The sequence below is a fragment of the Micropterus dolomieu genome, linkage group LG18 (genome assembly GCF_021292245.1).
Source record: "Micropterus dolomieu isolate WLL.071019.BEF.003 ecotype Adirondacks linkage group LG18, ASM2129224v1, whole genome shotgun sequence".
NCBI lineage: Eukaryota > Metazoa > Chordata > Actinopteri > Centrarchiformes > Centrarchidae > Micropterus > Micropterus dolomieu.
The window spans coordinates 34,916,424-34,937,802 of record NC_060167.1 but is presented as its reverse complement, the minus strand read 5'-3'; the positions used below and the strand labels follow the sequence as shown (position 1 = coordinate 34,937,802).

At 39.8% G+C, this 21,379-nt stretch overlaps 1 protein-coding gene across 4 annotated transcripts; it reads right to left on the bottom strand.

The window, feature by feature from the left end:
• Positions 1-197: 197 nt before the first annotated feature.
• usp48 (ubiquitin specific peptidase 48) lies at positions 198-19,482 on the bottom strand. 4 transcript variants are annotated; one of them, XM_046075688.1, is made up of 28 exons: positions 19,358-19,482; positions 18,655-18,792; positions 17,991-18,111; positions 17,687-17,828; positions 17,059-17,186; positions 16,524-16,648; positions 14,851-14,959; positions 13,126-13,259; positions 12,789-12,874; positions 12,253-12,432; positions 11,933-12,070; positions 11,564-11,713; positions 10,624-10,824; positions 9,836-9,947; positions 8,283-8,425; positions 7,812-7,886; positions 7,526-7,650; positions 6,360-6,482; positions 4,876-4,937; positions 4,447-4,557; positions 3,962-4,092; positions 3,763-3,869; positions 3,522-3,629; positions 2,784-2,966; positions 2,352-2,477; positions 1,482-1,530; positions 1,344-1,370; positions 198-951 (listed from the first exon to the last, which is right to left on the bottom strand). In XM_046075688.1, the coding sequence occupies exons 2-28, from the start codon at positions 18,786-18,788 to the stop codon at positions 929-931; spliced, it is 3,153 nt and encodes a 1,050-aa protein (XP_045931644.1). In that variant the 5' UTR covers positions 18,789-18,792; positions 19,358-19,482; the 3' UTR covers positions 198-928. The 4 variants fall into 4 exon arrangements, with proteins under 4 accessions (XP_045931644.1, XP_045931643.1, XP_045931645.1 ...); XM_046075687.1 differs by having other exon boundaries at positions 19,273-19,419; XM_046075689.1 differs by lacking the exons at positions 198-951; positions 1,344-1,370; positions 1,482-1,530; ... (2 more) ...; positions 3,522-3,629; positions 3,763-3,869 and having other exon boundaries at positions 3,963-4,087; positions 19,273-19,420.
• Positions 19,483-21,379: the final 1,897 nt, after the last annotated feature.

Genomic DNA, 21,379 nt, shown 5'->3' with positions numbered 1-21,379 from the left:
TAAAAATAGCTGTAGGCAGTGACTTTTCGTGACTACACTAATCATTTTCAGTCACTGATATTGCATAAGGTGTTTGCTTTCACAGGACTGAAATTATCCCAAACCACCGATTTTCTCCAATAAGCATTGTGCCACAAATGACACATTATACTTGGCAATTTCTTGAAACTCATAATTAAGAGTATGTGAGGACAGGGTGCTTTGAAAATAACTTTATTGCCCATAAGAAATAACAGTGAAAAGAACAGGACATATCACTGATGCATTCTGTTTCTCACTTCCAACTCTTGAGGTTTGCACTGCTGAAACCTGCAGGAATCAGCCTCTATACATACCGTGTAGCTATGTATCTCTAAACGCCACATGGAGTATATAGATATAGATTTGCTGTAGAGGTAATAAATGTTCTAACATTTAAGAGCAGTTATATGTATAATACTTAATACATAAGTATCTCGTGCATTCCTTTAACAAACCTGGAAACTGCAGTGAGAACACAAGCTTCCACATAATGAAAAGAAAGAACATTGTCTTGAATTTTTATTCTGCCATAATTTAAAAGAGTCAAAAACAAAGCCCATTTTCTTGAGTAACAGTAGAACTTAAGTGAAGTCAAGCCTCAGAATACACTGATCCCCTTAGCGTTCCCTCAACCTGTGTGTATTAGTCAGGCAGAAGCACTACCACAGTCCGAAGTCCTTCAGAATGATTAGGAAGTTTAAAGATCAAAGGCCAGCTAATCTTATATAGAGAAAAACAGCGGCTTTGCAACATAGTCACAGTTTTATTAAAGAAAGCCTACTCGAAACATAAAAAAAACAAATTAAAGCACTTATTTATATATGGACACTTGACAAATTCAAGCTTTTTTTAAAAAAAATCCATCGGTCATTGATCCAATTCAAGCATAGCTACAGCTCAGCTTTCCTCAGTGCCCGAGAAGCCCAGTGCCTGCAGAGAGGGACAGAAATAATTACATCAAATCAGAACAAACACACACTTCCCACCAAAAAGACCCTAAATCAAACTGAAGAGTTGGCCACCCAATCCAAGATAAAATTAACACCACCCAAACAATTATTAGGCTTCAATACCAAGCCCTAAAATCCTTCACTAGAACAAAACGTTTGAATTGGAAATTCTATAACAAGTCAAGATCCATCTAAAAATCACTGCCCACATCTCACATGTTTTACAGCAATCCAAAAAGAATAATGAAATGAATTCAGTGTGATTATCAGGGCATTCCCCTCCCATTAGTGCAGATAGTAGAGATGTTAACTTCCTACTGGATGACGATAAGTAAATCCTTTTGAAATCCAATAATGAAGCAGCATGCTCACCTTTAAACCCCTCTTCAGGCATTCTCACTGTGAAAAAAGGAGATGACCACATATAAGAAAACAGTCTTCATAATTTAGTTTTTTTTTTTTTTTTTAATAAATCAAGCTAATCTATTTCCAAAAGATGAAACCACTTACCCTGATAGACATCATCCATTGCTGCATAGTCTGCTATTGGCTCATCAGCCTGTGGGAAAACAATAAAGCATAAAGTCTGTAATCACCATCAAGATCATCTGATGGGAATCAAGATTAAGGCTACATCCCCACTACTACGTTTTCATTTTAAAACAGACCTTTTGCTATGTTTGCACCTCCCATCCAGACTAAAACGGCGAATCCAAAGACCCAAAACGGAGAAGTTTGAAAACACTGCCGACCCCCGTTTGTTTCGAAACTCTGGGATAGCGTTTTAATGCGGACAGGTGAAAACAGGGAACTTCAAAAAGAAGCTTTTTTGTGTGGGAGTATATAACAGTCTCAGTTTGTTACAAATTTAATAACAAACTGGTTAAAGCCATCAAGTTCATAAACTAAATCCAGCAGAGAGAGAAAAAAAACTGCTGCACGCTGGCTGCTATTTCCGAGCGATACATTTAATACCGATGTTTGATCTCAGGCCGACATCGGCGAGACTAGAGTGCTGACTATTGGGTTTGCAAACAATGGTAGAAAAGAGAGGAGCAGTAGTAGAAAAACAGCCGACATGCTCGATTTAAAGCCAGTAGCCTCTACTCGACCATTCAGAAATTGACTGCAAGGCAAGCCCCACCCCCCCAAAGTACTGGTACTTTCGGAAAGTACTACCACCGAGCAGGGACTTTTTGGGGGTAACATAAAGACCCTAGAGCTACATTTAGACCCTGGTTCCTGCAGTGGAAACGCAATGAGTTCCTCCACAGGTTCCTAGTTCCGGGGTATAGTTCCTTTGTTGAAAACACGGCTATAATAGTGTGGATGATGCCTTAAGCAGCAGTCGTTAAGATTTTTATGTAAAATTCACAGTACCTTTAGACAGATGATGCTTTCAGGGATGACGCCCAGACTGCCCAGCGTGGCTGAGTCGTCTGTCAGACTTTTCCCATCAATGGAGAGGTTCTGGTCGAACGGAGCCACGGAGAAGGCGTGCATAATCTACAGGATCCAAAGCACAGCAATGTTAGTTTTTTGAATACTCACTACTCACCTTTAGAGTACAGTAATCACAATATTCACAATACTGATATTACAATATCGTGTTACAGCATCAGCTCTGGTTAAGGGCTTCCAAATACATGTGTAGGATTACTGATTCTGTAACAACCAGTTTATGTGAACAAACTTTATTCTATCCATGTTCAAGATCTCTCATTTACCACTTTAATGTTCATTTTAAATGCTTCAGACTTGTATCCAGCAATCAAGTACTAGTATCTAGTATCCAGTAATTTGGAGCCTCACCTGTATTTTGAGCTCTTTAAGTGTCTGATTAGCTGAAACGATGAGCGCTTTCTCTCCTCGGAGTTTCCTGTGCCGGGTGCTTCTCCTTATTCCACCTAGTTTGGTCATGTTGGTCACAGGAACAGCAGCTGCTGATGCTGCGCCGCCGTCACTCATCTTTAGCCGCTTTGCGCCATCTTGTGACTGAAAGAAAGTAATGTGATTATTAGCTATCAGGGCTGGCAATAGAAGGTGCCTTTATTCCTCGTCTTTCCTAACAACAAAAAAGTAACTGTCAAGAGATTTCCTCAAACAGAAGTTGATCTGTGTGTACTGTTAATGGACTCCTGATACTCCTCATTCTACTCCCGGTTTAGCCCTCTGCTAACTTGAATGGGGGTAAAATTATAATCGTGCGGGTCTTGTAGACTTTCAAATGTTATCGACCGAATTGATCACACTATTGTGACAACCGCTGGATTGGCCGCTAGTAAAACTGACTTCCAAGCACGGAGCACTTCCTGCTGGCTTGGAGGACATGCGATGCTACCAAGCTGACCGATTACAGTTCTCGCTGTCCTCTTCGCCGCATCGAGTGTTTTTTTTTTGGGGAGGTGTGCGTCAGGTACAGGGCTAGGGTGTAGATTCGACACAGAAGTATGAATCGGGCTCTATGTGTAGCTAGTTGCAGTGCTCTATTGCTGGTAGCAGTCAGCTGATACTATGTGTGCAATGTGGCAGAATCCTTCCTATAGTTACCTGGCTGAAGTCAGGGTCTCTCTCTCCATCCACCTTTGGATGTTCTTCCTTCTCCTCCTCGGCCTCGGAACTGCTGGCATTCAGTTCTGGAGCCGCCTCCTTTATCATCTATGCAGACGACAATGTGAAAACACAAAGTTAAAGGCTCTGCATCAACAACGGAAAACCTTTTAAATCTCATTTTAGATATTGTGTGACAAAATCATGGTTTGGATGTCCTAAAATACCCCCCTTTTCATACCCTCTTATCTTCAATGACTTTGCGGATATAGATGGTTGCTTGGGTATACTCTCTGAGGTCCCTCTGCTGCTGGAAAAGGAAGCTCTCTCTGCACTCCCAACACAGTTCTGAACACAGAGACACACAATATCAAATGAACCAAGGATGCTGAACATTTTAATAATTGAGCTGTGAATGTGATGTGATTTTGCACTCTTACCGGGCTGAGTGGTGTACTGAATGGTGAGACCACTTGGGGTGGTCTGTTTGAAGCAGTGGATGGAGATCGGCTGGTCCACGATGAAGAGTCTGTTGATCACTTCCCACTCACTGGGCCAGAGCAGAGCTATACTGTGCAGGAGAAACAGCACGACATGAGACCACAGTAGTTCAGCACAGGGTTCTTCATATATTTTATTTGATCATTGTATTTTGTGAAGAATAAGGAACATTTGTTGATCAACAAAAGCTGTGTTAACCTGGTTGTTCAGATCTGTGCAAGTCTTGTTCAGGAAATTAAATTAATTGACTGAGTTCATGCATGAAGTGTCAGGACCACCGCTGCCTCACTGGGTTCAGGGTTTAGCATTAGTATGAGTTATTATAGACATTCACATGTGTAGATATTCACAATGTATCTCTATGTTCTGTGGATTGTTTTGTGGAGAAAAGCAACTATTGGTCAGTTAAATAAGCAGAACTCACTGTTGTGCATCTCCGTTGATCAGGGACTCGTAGGTGAACATGAAGCCTCCGTGGGGACAGAGCAGCAGAGTGTTGCCAACATTAGAAACTGGAGAGGATTTAGTGGGCCTCCTATAAAATGCACACACAGATCAACAATTATCATTTAAAAAGGTTGATCTACAATTTTACTGCCAGTCATATTCAACATCATCAAGGACCTGCCAACTCAGAAATGAAAGGGTCAAGTTAAATGCAAACTGAATCAATTATAATTGGTTTTAGTCATCACTTAAGTGACACATCTGATAGTCATGCCAAACTATTCTTTTTACTAACTCATTTTATGGAAGGATGGCCCTGTTCTTCAGTTCTTCAGGCATTAGTTTGACAATGTGACAACAAACAGTTTAATTAGTTTTGTTAATTTCAATGTTGAAACAAACATACCTGATGAATTTTCTCCACTCATCAACAAAAAACAGAGGGACTATGTATAGAACATCGGTGTCCTGGAGAGACAAACAGGAGAGGGTGTACTGTATTCAGCTGAGTCATACTTTATCATCGACCATGATATTTGTACCATTTCAATGAATGTTGATCTTAAAACATTAATTTCAATACAACTAAACCACTTTAATCTTAAATGATTTCTGACAAAAACTACTAGATTCATGTTGCACTGTGTATACACTTATCGGCCACTTTATTAGGTACAACTGATCAATTGCTTGTTAACACAAATAGCTAATCAGCCAATCACATGGCAGCAACTCAATGCATTTAGGCGTGTAGACGAGGTCAAGACAACTTGCTGAAGTTGAAAGCGAGCATCAGAATGGGGAAGAAAGGGGGATTTAAGGTTGTTGGTGCCAGACAATTTGCTCTGAGTATTTCAGAAACTGCTGATCCACTGGGATTTTCACGCACAACCATCTCTAGGGTTTACAGAGAAAAAGGTCCGGAAAAGAGAAAATATCCAGTGAGCGGCAGTTGTGTGGACGAAAATGTCTTGTTGATGTCAGAGGTTAGAGGAGAATGGGCAGACTGGTTTAAGATGACAGAAAAGCAACAGTGACTCAAATTACATTACATTTATTCATTTAGCTCACGCTTTTATCCAAAGCGACTTAACAATGGCTATTTATGTGAGAGGTCGCACGCCTCTGGAGCAAGTGTCTTGCTCAGGGACACACTGGTGTCTCACAGTGGATTTGAACCCAGTCTTTACACATACGAGACATCCTTACAGTTAAATTATTTTTCAGTTTTCAGATAAGTCTGAAAAACTGGTAAATAAAGTACAGTGGTTACCATGGAGGAGTTGAGGTTAGTAAAGCAAACTAGTTGCATTTTAAGCTAAGGAGAAACAGAATGCTAAGTACTTATACAAAAGAGAGGCGGTTCTCGTGTTGCCTTTTTTATTAGAATTTCTAGAGATAAATGTCAAAAGCTGTAAAATGAAGACACAAAAGCCAAACATGAACAATCATATCTATAATAACTGTTGTCATATTACCAGGATTTTTCAGCAGTTATAAGGTGGTGATTTCCAAAACTCTGCTCGGGTGCTGTGCCATGAATGTAAAAACATTGTGGAGGTTATCAAAACTAACTAACGTACTTTCCCCAGATAATGGTTATAGTTCCTCCCCAGTAGACTTCTTTAGCAGGTTTAGTCCTTAAGCTTTTTGGGTGTTTATTTAGTATCTGCTCTAGCTTTTCCAACTATTTGTTCTCAGAAAACCTCTGCATATTTGTCATTGGAAAATTTTACATTCTATGGACACTGCAATGTACTTTGTCATTTCCACTTTGCAGCTGCAGAGTAGAAATTTTCATACAGGCATCATTCTCATTTTACCTCTTTTTCTACATAATTGTGTGAAGAGGTAACAGACTGACAATTTTGTGCTTTGCTTTGTGTCTACCTGAGGCCACTTGGTGAGTGTTGGCCGGTTTTTCTCGTGGAAGAGGTTGAGCAGTTGGTTCTTCTGGTCCAGGGCCATCATCTTACTGACCGCCTCATTGTCCTTTTCTTCTTGCTCTAGTGTCTGGACACACAAGAAGGAAATGTTTTTTTACGACTCACACAATAGTTCACTCTATTATTGGGGTGGGAAAAAAATAAAAAATAAAAATAAAAAATCGATACAGCATAGTATCGTGATATTTGCCATGGCAATACTGTATCGATACACGGACGCCGAAGTATCAATATTTTATTATATAAATTGCAGATGGGAGTTTTAACTTTTTGGTACTAGAATAATAAAATCTATTGCTTTTTTAGTCCATTAGAAAACTTAACAGGACCATATAGATGACTGAAAAAGTGATATGAACAGAGAAATGTATCTTCTTAGATAAACCGATGTTGACAAAGTTTGACTTTAGGGACCTAACTGGAAGTTGGAAAAAGGTAATAAATTGCAATATCTCTCAATATATTTAAAATCGCAATAAAATCGAATCACAACATTAATATCGTGATAATATCGTATCGTGGGGCCTCTGGTGATTCCCACCCCTACTCTATTATGACACATCAGCCAGCTGTGCAGGACATGAATCATTCCTCTATGTGCCTGCTGTCTGACTATAGCTTTCTTCAATCTGGCTGATTTATAGTTTCACGATATGGCTGCAGTGTGTCAACAGAGGCTAAGCACATGGCTGCTATAGCTAACATACACCTCCTGAGAAATGTAACTACATATTAGGTGATAGATATAACACAAGAACTGTGATTGATCAGCTTGTTTCCTCCTACTATAAGTTTCTGATGCTGGTGGAGAAGCAAGTTGAAAACATCTCAGTGATCTTCTCCTTGTCAGTGTCACACACCTAGCAAAGCTTTCTCCACTGCAAACCTTCTGCTCACTGTGATCGCAGTGAATCAACTACACCAGAGGCACCTCCAGCAGGGCAGCTGTACACTGTACATAGGTCGACCTTTTAGACATCCAATTTGAATGCAGGCTTAGAGAAAATAATGCAGATGTAGAGGTATAAACAACAAAAAAAGAAAGAATGAAAGCTGACAGTGAGTGATCATTGTGGTGCAACATTGGATGGTTTATTAATGTCTACCTACCAGGCACTGCTGACAGGACTCTTGGTTTTGAGGGAATTCTGGGGCTTTGGGGAAGTATGCCCTCAGCTTGGTCCAAACTTCAGAAGATACCAGCTTCCGTTCAGTCTCCAGAATACTCAGACCTCCTACAGCAGAAACAAAGATACACATTTAAGAGCAAACATATTAAAGATAGTAATAATAGCAATGAAAAAAGTATTTTATTTAAAAATTGTACAATGACATTGTTTAAAGTATTTTCTAAGATTATTCTAGATGCTAGTGATGGGACATCACCGTTCATTACCATGAGTGCAGACAATGTCTTCATTGAAAGTCTTCATCTCATCCTCGTTCCCCTCTGAGAGCTCTGGGCAGAACTCTACAATCAAACAATTCAACAAGATGTTGGTTGAATTTAATACTAAAATAAAAAGGAAGCCAGATAAATAAAGGACAGGCATAGATTAGCTATGCTATGCTAGCAGTGTGAGTTGTTGTTTCTTTTACCAATCCTTTCGTTTAGGACCAAATATGAAAACAAAACTAATGACGTTACCATCAGCCTCAGCTGTACTAGTATTTGGTGCCAAATGGCAAACGCACTAAAAAGATCATAGCACCACTGTACCAAAGTACATCCCCATATATCCGCTAGCATGCCTAACATAGCTGTTTATTTTACAGTTAGCATTGTGTATTGTGATGATTGTGATCATACCATGAAAATCAGTAAAGCTCTTGTGCACAATTTGGATATTATATCCACTCCTCCCACCTTTGCTGTTGTTGATGTGTGGTCCCTGTCCATTGGTCTGGTCGTTGCTGTGTTTGGTTTCATTTTCATCTTCCTCCAGCTGTTCCAAAGCCAACTGCCTCCAGCTACGCAGAGATGCTTTGCCCACCCAGTAGCCCTCACCACTGAGTGAGTGAGTGAGTGAGTGAGTGAGTCAGACACACACACACACACACACACACACTATTACATTAAATTGTGTTTCACCCACTTGAGGACTGGTTTTCTTTTATGAAGGAACCTGCAATTCATTAATTTTATCTCTACATTGCCGCCTTCATCTATCTGTTAAAGTAATGGCTTTTTTTCCCCCCATTCAGACAGAGGTGACTTTTACGTTAATGTTCCTTAATGCTTCATTCAGACATAACATCACATGTACAGAATGAGCTGCAAGGTTGCCTGATACCTGGTATGACAGGGAGACAGAGGCCACAGTGAAGGACCACCTACTCACGTCAGGAAGGCTGAAAAACGACCACCACTGAATAAGATTCACAAGTTGAAGAGTCAAAATTGCGCCAAAAAGATATACCAGAAGACAGATTTTCAAAAGTTATAAGGACAGATGAAATGAGGTTGACTCTTGATTGACCACATGGATGGGCTCGTGGCTGGATCACTGATGGATGCAGCACCACTTTTACTCAGTCACCTGCAAGGTGGTGGAGGGGTACTGTTATGGGCTGCTATCATTAAGGATGACATAGTTGGACCTTTTCGGGTTGAAGATGGCTTGAAACTCAACTCCCAAACCTACTGCCAGTTTCTGGAAGATACTTTCTTCAAGCAGTGATACAAAAACAAGTCCTCGCCATTCAAGGCTATGATCTTTATGCAGGACAATGCTCAATCACATGCCTTCAAGTACTCCACTGCTTGGCTAGCCAGCAAGGGCCTCAAAGATGCCCGAGTAATGACCCGGCCCCCATCCTCACCTGACTTGAATTCTATTGAGAACTATTATTTATATATTATTTTGGTAATTTAGCTGCCAAATAATTCTGTACACTTATATATTCTGCTGAGCAAGACAAAACTCACGTTTCCGTAGTTTAAACATTCTGGTTTGAGTTTCAGTTATATTTCGAGAGCATTGTTTGTTTAACGATAAAATTAATCCCGAGGTTTAAGTTGCCTAATAATTGTGCATGCGGTGTACAGAGGGAAAGGGTCCACTTCCACGGAGCCCGCCATGATGAACCAACATGTTTCTACAGTAGCCCAGAATAGACAAACCAAACACCGTCTCTATATAAGGCCTTTTGTGAGGTATGTAGCCACCATAATTTCTCCTTCACACTTGCAATCTGTAAATTCACTGCTAGAAGCCACTAAATTCGCACTACGCACTGCTCTTTTAAAAGTACACAGGGGGCTTATTCAGACATGAGACCGGAATATTAAATTGTTGCCAGATTAACGAAAAGGGGTGCTTGACCGAAAGAGGCTACTGAAATATATATTGATATAAACTTAACTAGATGCACAACACTACAATCCGTTGAACTAATCCTTTTGCTGAGTGTGTTCACCTGAGCGTGCGTTTGACCAGGTTGGAGACTTCCTTGTAGTCTTCATTGAGCTGGTTCTTCAGCCGCAGCACTCTGCATCGCTGGCTAACACACTCTCTACACAGAGAGGAGCCTGAACAAACACACAAAAGTTGGATATGTAAAAATGTAGATGACTAACATTTAGGAGCGACCAGGATATGTTTTTTTCCGAGTGAAATGACAGAACGACAAATTGCTTTTGTGATATTCCAGTCAACCATTGATGATAATGATTTGTCAGAGGATTAATCGCAATTATTAATCTAATTGCTCAGTTTGCTGTGGCTGCTGCTTCTTTAACCATTCCTCCCTCTCAGTGTTATTCTTTGCACAACTTTGTTATACTGAACAGTCTGCAGTCCCTGACCACATAGATGCTCATATTATTACAACCCTGTAGGACTTCACCGCTGTCAGAAGATAGAGCATATTTCGTTTGTGATAACGGAATTTGGTGGGATTTATATTCCCTAAAGAAAAGCCTGCAAGTTCAAGCACAGTGTTTTATTATTTCAAAACAAACAAAGTGCTATAATACAGACTCACTCTTTAAGTCACAAACATACCTCATACAACTATCAGGATGCTTAAAGCCACACACAGTGGAAAAGAGACATATCTGATTTGATGATTTTCAGATTTTTTGTTTTTTTTGTTTTGGAACGATACCTACTTCTGTGTAACTTTCAAAATGGAATTACTAAAATCTTTTCAATTTAGCAGAAGCTCATGATTTGAGAAAAGACTACGCCCTCTGTTTGACTGACCGTCCAGTCTCGGTCCTCCACCGTAGCGCTCATAGAGAAGCTGAGCAGCTTGCAGGGAAACCCTCTTGGAATCTCCCACTTTGTCTGGGTGCAGTTTGCCATGAGAACACAAGAAGAGGGAGTTTTCAATTTCTTTTGTGGCAGTGGAGTCCTCCAGCCACTTCTTCAACCAGTCAAGGGGGATGAACTCATACGGCTCGCCTGAGGAGGGAAAGTTGAGAAACACATCACACATAAAGAGACCTCTTATATGATTCCATAAATCCATGTGTATTTTGTGATAACAGCTGCCTTCATTACACTGTCTGTACTTATAGCAGTGTTTCCCACACAATTACAGACTCGTGCGGCGGCCAGGGTTATATTTTCCACCGTATTTTAGCATTTACTCACTAACTGAATGTGCTCCCTTTCCCTTCAGTTCTCGTCCCCCCACACTCACACACACCTACACCTCTGCTGCAAACACTCAGCTTGCCCCGCCTCTTACTGTGTCTGTCTCCCTCTAGCCTATGTGTCCGCTCTATTCTTTTTCTCCATCAGCAGTAGGCGTATGTTTTATAAAGTCACCAAAAAGACACAGAACTCGTCTTCTGGATTTTTCCACCCGCAGTTCCGTTTTCAGCAACAGGTGCCGACACATGTAGGGGAGGCTTGTTAACAAGGTAACAAGTAACACATTACATCTGCACTGGTGTGTTCACTGTCGCTCTACGTAGTCCTTACTTGTAAAATATCCACTGTGTCCGCGTCTTGTAACCTCATAGATTAATGATCTACAGTATCTGTGTTTCAGTGGGTCACCTAATATACCTGGGTGGCCCACCCAAGTAAAGTCTATGTGTGGAAAACACTGTACAGCGTGTAAGTCACAACAAACATACACTTGCTTTGGTGTTGTTAAGTGGACTGTGGGTCATTAGGGAATGTTTTTACCGACCGTCTCTTGCGGGTAAAAGCTCGTAGAGCTCCTTCACCTCCTCATGCTTGGCTTTGCCCTTATCCACGCTCTGTTTTCTCATGTCGGCCATCTCACAGCACCACTCCTCAAATTTATGGTTGTCTTGGTCCACCAACCTCTGGAGGAAGGCTGGGAGCCAGGGCAGGAATAGGAAAACTATTAGTAAAGCGACATGGACCAGGCTGAAGGCTGTCAAACTACTTAACTCCTTTATGCAAACATAGATACAAACCACAAATTAGAGCTGCCTTCTTGTCTGGCTGCCATCTTTGTTTGTTTCAAGTCATAGTGACACATCACACACAAAAACAAGCAATATGTGAAATTGGTTACAATTCTACTACTTACCTGGCACCTCGACATTGGTCCTGGACGCATCAGAGCACTCCTCTTCCTGGACTTTATACACCAGCATGTAGGCATTTCTGGAGCAGTGGTAGCCTTTACTGCACTTTGGCTTTCGTGCCTGGGACTTCACTGTCTCAGCTGGGGACCAAGAAGAAAGAGCAACATTGACAAACGCATCCATTTTCAGACATGAAATTTAAACATTTCTGCAGGCTTGCAATATGATATGTTTTTTGTTTTTTTTAAACCAGTAAAGAACTTGATTCCACATTACAAAATAATACTGTGAAACTATACCGTGTCCATTTAGTACTACTCACCAATCTCCTCCTCTGTGCCAAGCTGCAGCTTCTTGCCTTCCATCTTCTCAATTTCCTCGTCATTGAATTTGTACCAGTCGCCCGTACGAGCGTCCTTCACGTGGGCAATGTAGTGGCCCGAGTAGGCACTGATTCCCCGATGGATCAACACAGCACTCAGTTCATAAACACACTTCTGGTCTGGAGAAACAGTGAGGACAAACACGCAAAAATGTCAACGTGCTTACCTTTCAATGAGCGATAAGCAAAAGATGACTGCTGTTGCTAGATGATAAAATGTAGCATAGTCGAGCAAGCAATGTATTGACTAGAAAATACTAGTACAGCTTTAGCAAGCAGTGAACTTGTGAAAAAAAAAACAAAAAACATATAATTGAAGACTATTGAAAATTGATCTCGAGTCCATTAAATTAAGAGAGAAAAAGTACAGTATGTATTTGGTTTCTTCTGTATAGCTGACACATGTCAGTTTGCAATGACTGTGATGCGAAAGTCCAGAATCTGTGTGGTGTATCAGAGATTTATACAAGAAATACCTTCTTTTCCTTCCAAGAAAGGCCCCATGTCCAGCTGCTCTGGAAAACTGATAAAGGTGTTGAGCTTCTTCTTGTGGCCTGTTTGTCTGGAAAAGACCATTACACTTATATTTACTCATCTGGCAGACACTCAGACCACATGGTTTAGTTTTTCTTTGTTCGCATACCAGTGGATAGTAGACACTAATAGTGTCAGTAGTTATTCCAGTAACTGAAGTAAAATCAGCAAAATAAAAATAAAATGAGAGAATGAATTGTCTTGCCCAAGTCATATAATCACTATGTATGTTTTATATGCTATGCCTTTTCACACAGTGCAGTAAAAAGTGAGGCAGACCTATCAAAGACAAAGCGCATGAGCTGAAGGTTGAGGGTTGGAGGAATGCTGTGCAGTCTGATCCTTCGGGTGGCGCTCTGTTTAGTTTGACAGTTCTCACAGAAGTAGCGGTTCTCTCCATCCAGCTTCTCCTCCTGCAAGGTGGACGGCGAGGTGTAACCATTGTGAAAACAGCACACACAAATATATACACATCAAGACATTTTCAGACGCAGTCATTTGACTTTGGGACACACAAAAAATCTAATTCTAAATCAAACTGGACAGATGAATTGAATTAATGGTATTGTGTTTTACTTTTTGTGAAGCACATTTTTAACATGCTGACCCATAGGGCTAAACAATTTACACAGGCAGCACACATGCCAAGCTAAATTTATCTTTTCTCCTCCACAAAATATATTTTTAGACGCTCTATTTTCCCATATATATTTCCACATCATATGCAAGTTTGCAATTATCTCTTTAAGTATATCATGTGCTAAGTACATAAAATATGATGGATCTAAAGTCAGAGGTTTAGTTGCGGACACAAAAGAAAGAAATAGCGTGTTGTGTCCTCTTGAGAACACCTTTGAATTTTTTATAATTATAATTATAATTTTTTATAATAATAATTATTATATCATAATTATTAGCAAATATTTTTTTCTGCCTCCCAACTCCAGCTGGTTCAGTAGTTTCACAGTCTTTAAGCTCTGACTGCCTGTGATAAAGTCATTACTGATAAAAAACAAAACAAAAAAAGGAACTGTTAGGGTCATCTATTCCACAGTTGAGTTTGATCATAAATCTGCTGTGGCCTCAAAATAGTATGTTTTTTGCATTTCTGCCTAGACAGCTGCTTGACATTTAACAAATGTTTATAACATCAGAGCAGGTAGCACAACACGATAAACAGTTGTGGGAGGGCACTGAGTGTCATTTGATTAGCAAAGTCTTAAGCCATATTTACATTTACTCATTTGGTCACTTACATTTGAGGAACAACATACAAGCCATATCTTTGGCTCTGGCCCTTTCTGTGACATTTCATGTGGTTTTAAAACATTTCCGGTGTAACTTTTGCTTGCAAGGTAACCTAGATGCTTTTGACGGTCATCGTCTTTTAATCCAGTTCCACACAGCAGACTGCGCAATTCTTTCATGGGGATGTACAAATGTATTTAGTCTTCCTCACCATCGCTGTGTTTCAGTAAATCTGACACATTATTAGTGTTCCTAAAAAGATTTGTCTTTCACAGCATTTTACTCCACTGTACTGCCCCCCTTTTCCTGTCACGTGGACGGACTAACATACATAGAATAGCATAGGGAGGAAAAAGCGGTGCGTCTGTTTTGATTTCTAATTAATACAAATACGGGAGAATTTTCGTCACATAAGCATGAGATTGCAGAAAACCCTGGATTGAAATTGTACTTCCATTAATCGTGCAGCTCTATGGATAACTTAGTGAAATAAGTATTTAGCAAAAATCTCATTCTTTTCATATCAACGTTTTCCATCTATCCTAAACCCATTTTACTGTGGCATGCCTTCTACACAGACACTGACAAGTTCTAAATGTGTGTGTGGGCAATGTTTTATTTATCCTACGATGCCATCTTCCCCTTTGTTGTGCTATTAATTGTTCATACACTCAAAATTACACAATACACTCATGCCAAATACGATTTATGGGAGTAGATGTTAAGACTGTCAGTGCGTCAGGGAATGAAAGCTACCTTCAGAAACTCTGTGACACACTCGGTGAGGTTCTTGTGGCCCTGGATGTTCAGCTCCAGCTCGTAGAATCGGGACGGCAGTGCAGATGATCGTCCACACTGGTTACAGCTGGAGAACAGCCAAGATAACAGATAACACAGCAGAAAACTGCTTTCCTGGCATAACACTTAATAATAATTTCTCTACTAATTTCACATCTCATAAAAATCAAGTCAACCAGAAAATAGCTGCATGCGCCTCTGCAGGACTCTGGTCCCAATTCACATGATTACTTTCACTAAACCAAGCTTTACAGAAAGCGCAATGTTAAACTGAAGCTCACCTCTGACTGGCACCACCTCTGATAAAAAAAAGTGTTATACAACAGATTTATGACTTCTGAGTAAGAAGAAAACTTCTCCTCAGCGAAACACTCCCTGTTCCCATGCTTAATATTATAGAATTCTCTCACATGACCAGTCAAATATATGACACAGTTAAAAAGGAACTTGTAACATATCCAAAAGTAAATGTTCTTTATCCAAAGAAATATTTTGACATAAAGCCAGCACATTTTATGCATCTACAGCATATGTTAAAGACCCACGTGAAAAGTTACAGACATTACATCACAAGAAAACAGAGGGTGATGGCAAAATGCTCAGAAACATCCTTCTGGAGTGGTGTGAGGTTCATGACAGATGATTCTTTCACCTGCCTGACAAGCCACTATTATGGTATCTCCTATGTAGTACAAATGTAAAATACTGGCCACCTTTTCATTTCCTTTCTCTCCTTTCTACCTTGCAACTAAGCAAAATTTCCTCATCTGCCAAAATTAGGGCTGCACTAAATAGTTTAAAGCTTAATTCATCGACGTTTGAATTCTATATCAACATTCAAATGCTGCACAGATTTATTTATGTCTTTTCATTCTGTTTAAACCCAGTATTTTTTGCACATTTGCAGAAAAGATTAGGTTAAACTAATATTATTAGTATTATACTATTTATAAAATTAGATTACAATGATGGCCGCATAACATTGTTTCCAACTCGTGTGATCCAAAATTTGCAATAACTGCAGAGCGTCCAGAAGTCAAAATTTGTTGTCTAAAACTAAAAACATATTTTTATCTAACGAAATATTCTGCTTCAATCCATATTTGTTGGCATTTAGCCTTTCAAAAAGCATTTTCACTGCGGTCGCACAGAAAGGGAAGCAGGCAACTGTATTAACAAGGCAGTTTTGCAGCAGTCTAACAATTGCACTAAACTTCTGCACTGGACTGTTCAGATTTTGGAATTAGCCTGTTGCCTTCATGTATTTATGTTGACGAAACTGACTTAGTTACAGAGTTATCAAAGAGTTTAAAAAAGACAAACTCGTATAATCACTTTTTTCGGGGGTGATAACGACAGCCATTCAAAGCTTCATTCGAAAACCTCAAAAGAAACTTTGAGCGTTAAAAAAGGATTACACTTGGTACAGCCCTAGACAAAACATAACAGTCTTTGTGACTTGGTCATAAATTATAAAATTCAGCTCATTTTGGCCTCTGGTTGCAATTGCACACAGTTAATGAAATTCAAATAGTGACATTTTGAGGAGGTTCTGATGTCCGACTTTGACATGTGACACTGTCTCATGTAAGTACAAGCTTGTGTCAGCTTTGAGTACTGAGTGGTCTTACACAGTAACGTAGGAGAACTGTCCACAGAACTGCCGCTGGATGACATTCTGCAGGTTGGGGTTCTTCTGCGTTGACAGCGTGTCCTCCAATAAAGACAAGAAAAGTTTGGAAAACTCCTGGGCATCCTGAAAATGAAAGGTTGGAATTCAATTCACTGTAAATAAGACAAGTTTAACCACTGATAAACATGCTGGCAGTGTTAATTCTGCTGTGTAATACTGAAACTAAGAGTTTCCAGTTATCAACAAAACGTTTTATAAATAATCAACTTTTGACAGTAAATTTTAATCACTTTGGGCTCTGGTCTTCTTCTCCTAGACATCATGTTATGGGTGATATTTTTGAGCATTTATGTACTGAGGCGGTATAATGCGCAGACAAGTGAGAAAATTCTGAACACAATTATCGCAACGATGAAATAACAACAAAAATGGAGCCCTTGTGAAATAAACATCCACACTCATCTTCTAAACTGTGAAACCAGCCCTGTATTTTTAAGTTTTATTCATTTGCCAGAGTATATGTAGTGATTTACCTGCTGCTGTCCTGTGTCCAGGCCTAGTGCTTTGACCAGCCCTGAAGGGTCGATGTACTTTCTGTTGCTGTTCTGCAGTAGCGCAAACAGATACTGCAGATGCTCACAGATGGACTGAGGATCATAATCTGAAAAAGACAGATATGTCTGTCTGAGAGAATGATATGCCTTCATTCATTCAAAAGCTAAAAACCTAAAAAGCAATCAAAGCACGAGTTTGCAGTGTCATACTAGCCTCAGTAACGTACTAGGCAATATGTAAGTGGGCCTTCACCTGTCAAATTATTTTAAACAGTCATGTGAAATTATTTGACAAAAATGAGAAATATTGCTAAAGAATGCCAATTCCCATGTGCAAACAAATCAGCAACATGGTGCTAGTGATTTTGAGTTTCCTTATTACTTCTAACAACACAGTGGTTATAGCTCCGTTAAGTTCGGTCAGCAAATTTAATCAAGAATGGTACTGGTGGTGACAGTGAAACCCCAGGAAAATACTGGAAGCTGGTGGTAGATGCACTATTTGAAGTGTATACACAAGGCAGAGGAAATAGTTCACAAAATCTGGCTCAAACATTAAATGAATAAACATAAAGCAGCATCCCCAGTATTAAGTTTTCAATTATACCAGACTCAATATTGTGTTCCTGCGCTCGGGAATTGTGGCACTGATAGAGACTCCTACGCAGCTCCAGGTTGTGGAACCACACTTGCAGGAATGTGTTGACGTAACATGTTGCACCAAGGTTGGTCAGGCCAACAAATGTGTTCTGGAAGGGGGCAGAAACAGAGAGAGATCAACCGTGTCTTCATATATTCCTCCAACTCTGGCCTTACAATAACTTCCCAAGACTTACAACACATGTGATTTGAGGGGAAAAAACACAGGTGAGTAAGCAATTTGAGGTATGTCCAGCCTATTCAAGAATTACCTTGTCTCGTCGCTCTGAATTTGGGTCATCAATATTGTGGAAAGCATTTTCATCAATCTCCCCAAGCCACGACTGCTCACCAATACCCACAAGACAGTTGGGATTCCCTTTGCAGTTCCTCCTGCAAAAGCATGACATGGTCATCAACCTTATTGGTCCAATACCTACTTTAGTAGTAAACATCTATCTGCATCTCTCTTTTATGTAAAGACAAAAGTCATCCACAAACCTGACAGTTTTGTGATGTTGCACATACAAAGCTACACACCCTTTCAAATGAACATTATATATGCAGTTAGTCACAGAGCAAGATAAACTTCAGTAACATTTCAACTGTAGGAATTGGTGCTCACTGTGATGCCCAGTGCCTACCAACCTGTATATTAGAGCTATTTTGATTTTGTACTGAATTGAAAAGTGTAGTGGATCTACATGACCTTACATATAAAGTCCACAGAGCTGCCCTGCATGCTATGAAGCTTGTCCACAAGCAAGTAACGTTATACAAATCAGGCTTTTGATGCACATTAGCAACTTTCAGCGGAGCTGGCCATTAAGGCCTCATCTTTCAAATGAAATTTTACATCTGTAGCGTTAGTGCCATTTAGTTTTACTGGCACATACAAGCACAACAGAGACATGCTCAGAAATGTTAGTATTGTACCTGCAGGTTCCCCTCTTGCAGGCCGAGAGATTGACGCGATATGCTAGCTCGATGTGCTCCTGTCTGATTTCTTCTGGTTTCACCGTGTCCACCCAACGCCAAGCCGCTTTCTCCAGCTGTAAGCGGGGCGCCATAATCCTACGATGTAACGTTAACCACTCGGTCAGATATATAAGTCAAATAAAGCAACAATGCAGTGGCCTAAGTTTAGCCAAATAGTTAACATAGCCGGCTAACAGGAGCCAAGTAGGTTCTTGCAGGTCATTGCTCATCTCCCGCAGCAGCTCACTGTTAGCTATGTTGTGCTACTTAACCTAGCCAGGTAACGTTAGCATTCGCTTAGGATTTTTCTCAATACCCTGCTGAACTTAAAAGTGACCATACCACACTACACATCGCAATAATACACAGAGCATGAAAATACACAAAATTACGACAAACAGTATTTGAAGAGTTACGCCAGGGGTAAGGACTACCCTCGTGCTAATGTTAGCTAGCTAGCTAACATTTAGCTAGCGCGACCGGCAGTGTTAGCAAGTCATTTTCCCTGCATTTTCCATTTAACGCTACCGTACGCTAACGTAACGTGTATTGTGTTAAGGTTAAATATTATCGAACCTTTCATGCGTGCGGCTGCTTCACCAAAATATTTTATGTATTTTCACATTTTATTCACGGTTTATTTTAGATTTAGCGCCCTTACGTCAGTTTATAAATAAATTATTTCTCCGCTCAAAATCAACACGACGTCACCATGTGACGTAGGCGACGTCTCTTTGTTGTGACTGGAGGGACGAACGGAAACATAGCGAGCCTTCAGGGGGCTCGTTCTTACGGTGCGTTCTGGCCCCAATAGTAACAGAAATGGCACTTTTATTCTGTGTGGATCAAATGCTTAACTGTGTCACATGTGTTATACAATACATTTATTTCTTTTCATATACTTAAATTATGGAAAGTGTGTTTTCATTTTCCTAATGTCTTGTGATGTTGATAGCCTACCATCTATGATTGATACCTGACTGATTAGGGATTCAAAATAAATACAACATTTACATTTTTTTTAAAAAGTCTATGTTTGTATAGTTCAAAACAAAACTAGATAAGTCAAAGAACTTGATGCTCCTTTTAAGTTAGTGACTAAATATGTAGGGAATGCCTCACGGTGTAACACAGATCTAGCCTGAGGGCTGCACATGAGCACATTAAAATGTGGCATTTCTTGGTTCTTTATTTTACTTCAAGTGCTTGTTTGATTGTTACATTTGTTATTTATTTAAATTATTTTCTCTCTAAATTTCAATGCTCATTGTATCATATGCAAAGAAGTCGAAACCACTTCTTAATAACAGAGAAGAAGGCTTTATAAATCCTTTTGCCTGCCCTCTTAACACACACCTTCTTCATATGATGTATCCCAATATTGTCTATGTTGGAATAAAAGCAAACTCGTGTCTTTGATGTTTGCATTCAGAAAATGTTTTGTTTAAGCCCTGGTCTTCTCTCACATGTTGTCTGTATAAATATTAATCTAATTATGACAACTAATGATACAGTTATATGGCCTGGGTATCTCTTTGTATTAGCTGTTGATATATATAGTCAGTTTAGTCAGTGAGGGACATGTCTCGTGCTGCAGCATTGCATATTTTCAGGCTGTAAAGACTGCTGAAGTGATGCATGACCCGCTGTTGAAACAGTTTAAAAAAAGTTTTAGTGGTAGGACAAAATGTTTGTGCAAAAGTGGAACTGCTTGCATATTTTAAGCTTGTGAGTTGACTGCAGACAAGACAGCATATGTGCAAAGATAGTAAACAACTGAACACTGGTGACAACTGCAGAAACCAAGGAACGTACTCATGCAAATAGTTTATTATTACACAACTCAATTTTAAGATTGGAGAGCTAATGGCCATAGGTGATGTAATCATTATAGCAGGTCTGCTGACTGTATACGTATGAGATAATCACACGCAATGTAATTGTGCTGTGGCTGCTGCTGTTCACAGGTATTCAGCATGTGTGTTCTTGTGTAGCGTAAATTTGAATTGTGCTGACTACAGAGAACCAGAGCATTGATTTTAGGAAAAAGAAGGCAAAGACACCCCCCCCTCTACATCAGCGGAGCCGAGGTGGAGCAGGTGAACAGTTTCAGGTTCCTGGGAATCAGCTCCACCTAGGTTAGAAAATAAAAATCTCAGAAATGCTGGATTTCTTTAGGCAAAATTACTGCCATGTGCTTGTTAACTTTAACAGAGGAGCAGCAGAAGGCATCCTCATTGGAAACATCACAAACTGGCGTCAGATGTGCACATGTACATACTGTCTGGATGCAATTGTGTATAGTTATAGTATAAATATGTAACTGTATATTTGATTTTATTTAATTCCTATTTATTCTAATTTAAACATGTGTATGTTTCGTGTGTGTGTGTGTGTGTGTGTGTGTGTAACATTAAGGGGCTACAGTTTACATTTCATTGTGCATTGTTCATGACAAATTAATAAAGCCTGAGAATTCATTATAGGAAATGGGTAAACAACAGGCCAAGTTATGATGGATAGTTTGAAGAGAAGTACAACACAATATATGCAATGTACGTGGAGTGAGAAGCACAGTATGACCTGTTTCCAATTCATGGGGAAATAGTCCAAACAAGATGAAAATCATTGTGAATAAAGATGCCTTCACACTTCATGACCAGACGGATAGAAAAAGCTATTC